The 3401-nt window shown below is 42.6% G+C and overlaps 1 protein-coding gene across 1 annotated transcript in view; it reads right to left on the bottom strand.

Annotated features, from left to right (window-relative positions):
- Positions 1-3401, bottom strand: part of RNFT2 (ring finger protein, transmembrane 2) — a 79109-nt gene that overhangs the window by 5552 nt on the left and 70156 nt on the right. The window contains exon 10 of the mRNA XM_012805230.2: positions 441-473. Coding sequence (XP_012660684.1) covers positions 441-473 — 33 coding nt within the window. The remainder of the gene's footprint in view (positions 1-440; positions 474-3401) is intronic.

The raw sequence follows: 3401 nt of genomic DNA on the forward strand, positions 1-3401 counted from the left end.
AAAAAAAAAAGAAAAAGATGCAAAGGGGCAACAGCTACCCAATGAATTACCCAGGAGGAAGCAACATTAAAACTGAGTCATTCATTCACCCATTCATTCATTCAATGCATTTAGGAATTGGCAAGGCCCTTTCACCTGTGCAAGTCCTCTCTGCCCTTCCAGGCCCAGCTCAGAGCAGAGAGCAAAGCCTGAGATGTGTGCTTAGCCCGCTCATGTTTCCGGTCTTCCACCAGCACTGCTCATGGCTCTTTACTCACTGTTATTCTGAGATCAGGAACAATGGTGTCTTGACTGGCCCCTCCCAAGAATCTCTAAGCCAGCTTTGGGAAGATAGCATGGTATCAAGAGGACAGAAGAGAGGTAGACAGACTGAAGCTTAGAGAGATTGCCACACTTTCACCTTCACATCTTGTTCTTATAATCTGTGCCACTGAGAAGGAAATACAGATGGCTCTGAAACATATGAAAAGATGCTCAACCACGCTCATCATTAAGGAAATGCAAATTAAAACCGTGCTGAGATAGCGTTTGTCACCTGTCAGATTGGCAAAGCTCAGAAGTGGCTTGATAATGCCGCGTGTTGGGGAGGGAGGGAGTGAGGGGCTGTGTCACACTGCGCACTGGGAATGTAAGTGGATACACTCTTTATGGAGGGCAATTTAGCAATATCTGTCAAAACTGCGTACCCTCTGACCTAGTAATTCCACCGCTAGGAATTTATCCTTCTAAGAGCTTGTGCCTTGGAAATGGAATGCATGCCCATAAGAACTAATATTTATTGAACCCTGACCATGTGCCAGGTGTAGTTCTAAACGCCTCACTCGAATTAGCTTATTTAATCAACCTGATGGGCCCAGGCAGGTGCTGTTGATTTCCCCATTTTTCAGATCATTTGTGACAGCCATGTTGGTAAAAATAAAAGATTATAAGCTACTAAATGCCTCTCAATAGAATGGTTAAAGAAACTGGGGCCTACCCATAAAATGGCATGTTATGTAGCTATAAATTAGGGTAAAGAGAATCTCTAAGACGGATTTTCAAGTTTCAAAGGCAAGGTGCAGAAAGCAGTGTGGGTAGAACATACTATAACTTATGTTTTCTAAAAGAAGAGGCCAGGTAAGGTGGCTCACAACTGTAATCCTAGCCCTTTGGGAGGCTGAGGCAGGAGGATTGCTTGAGCCCAGGAGTTCAAGACCAGTCTGAACAACATAGAGAGATACTATCTCTACAAAAAAAAATAAGAAAAATTATCTAGGTGTGGTGGTCCATGCCTATAGTCTCAGCTACTCGGGAAGCTGAGATAGGAAAATCACATGAGCCCAAGAGTTTCAAGTTGCAGTGAGCTATGATCTTGTGCCACTGGACTCCAGTCTGGGTGACAGAGTAAGATCTGTTCTCTTAAAATAAGTGAATAAACAAATAAATAATTTAAATTTACACACACAGTGACAGGCTTCCTTTTAAAAATTATTTATTTATTTTTTAGAGACACATTCTCACTCAGTTGCCCTGGGATTGAGTGTCCTGGCATCATAGCTCACAGCAACCTCAAACTCTTGGGTTCAGGTGATTCTCTTGCCTTAGCCTCCTGAGTAGCTGGGACTACAGGTGCCCACCACAACGCCTGGCTATTTTTAAGAGATGGGGTCTCACTCTTGCTCAGGCTGGTCTCGAACTCTTGAGCTCAAGCAATCTGACCACCTCAGTGTCCCAGAGTGCTGGGATTACAGGCATGAGCAACTGCTCCCGCCCTATTATTATCAATTAATTTATTTGTTTTGAGACTGAGTCTTACTCTGTTGCCCAGGCTATAGTGCTGTGGCCTCTGCCTAGCTCACAGCAACCTCAAATTCCTGGATTCAAGAGATTCTCCTGCCTCAACCTCCTGAGTAGCCGGGACTACAGGCACCCACCGCAATGCTCAGCTAATTTTTTCTGTTTTAGGAGAGATAAGGTCTCACTCTTGTTTAGGCTGGTCTTGAACCCCTAAGCTCAAGTGATCCTCCTATCACTTAAAAATTATTATTACTATTATTATTATTATTTTTTAGAGACAGAGTCTCATTTTGTCACCCTTGGTAGAGTGCTGTGGCTTCACAGCTCACAGCAAACTCCAGCTCTTGAGTGTAGGTGATTCTCTTGCCTCAGTCTCCCAAGTAGCTAGGACTACAGGCGCGTGCCACAACACTTGGCTATATATATTTTTTTAGAGGCAGGGTCTTACTCTTGCTCAGGCTGGTCTCAAACCTGTGAGCTCAGGCAATCCACCTGCTTTGGCTTTCCAGAGTGCTAGGATTACACACTGGTGGCATGAGCCACTGCACCTGGCCTAAAAATTATTTTTTTAAAAAATCTTTTATTTTGGAATAATTTTAGGCTTATAGAAAAGTTACAAAGATAGAACATCAAATCCCCATATGCCTGCTCACCAGGTTTCAGTTTCCCCTAATAGTATCCTCGTGCATTGCCATGGTACATTTGTTGAAGCTAAGAAACCCACACTGATAGATTACTATTAACTAAACTCTACATTGTATTCGGATTTCATCCAACTGGTTTTCTATTAATGTCCTGTCTCTATTCTGGGATCAGACCCAGGTCCCATATTGCATTTAGTCATCTTGTCTCTTTAGTCTCCTTTTTGAATTTTGATTCATGCAAATGTATTGTCAATTTAAAAAGAAATAAAATTATAAACAACTCTTCCCCTCAAATCCCCAAATAGCAATAACAAAACAATTTTTGCTGATACTTCAACAGGGACCCCACCTCCTGTCTCCTGACCCGTCTGCTATGCTTATGGCTCCTGCAGAAAGCCTCCCAAACCTGGAATGCACTGCTTTCTGCCCCAGTCCCCTGGGACATTGCATGAATCTCTCTTATACAGCACTTATCACCGCCTGCCTTGTTTCATAGTTATTTATGTATGTGTCGTCTCCCCAAGGAGAGTGTGAGCTTCCAAAGGACGGGACAGAAGCTGTGTGCCCTCTGTCTCTTCTCCCTGTGTCTGAAAGGATGCTTTGACCCCATACACATTTGCTGAATTGACACCTATACCCTGATGTGAGGAGAAGGAGGGAGGGATGCATTTAGGGAGTTATAGAGGATGGACAAGTATTTCCCACATGGGCTGGTGACCTATGACTAATAAAAAAACAAAGTGGCAATAATAATTATCTTGATAATAATAATTATAATACCAGCGACCTTTATGGCCAAATCAAATTCTGTTCTTTCCATTGCTAACCTCCTTTAGCTGTAATAATAGTTCTGTGAAGTAGATATTATTACTAATATATATATATATATATTTATATATATATTTTTTTGGAAACAGAGCCTCAAGGTGTCCCCCTGGGTAGAGTGCCGTGGCATCACAGCTTACAGCAACCTCCAACTCC

This window comes from Otolemur garnettii, unplaced genomic scaffold (assembly GCF_000181295.1).
Source record: "Otolemur garnettii isolate 467f Iridium unplaced genomic scaffold, OtoGar3 scaffold00038, whole genome shotgun sequence".
In the NCBI taxonomy this organism is placed as follows: Eukaryota; Metazoa; Chordata; class Mammalia; order Primates; family Galagidae; genus Otolemur; species Otolemur garnettii.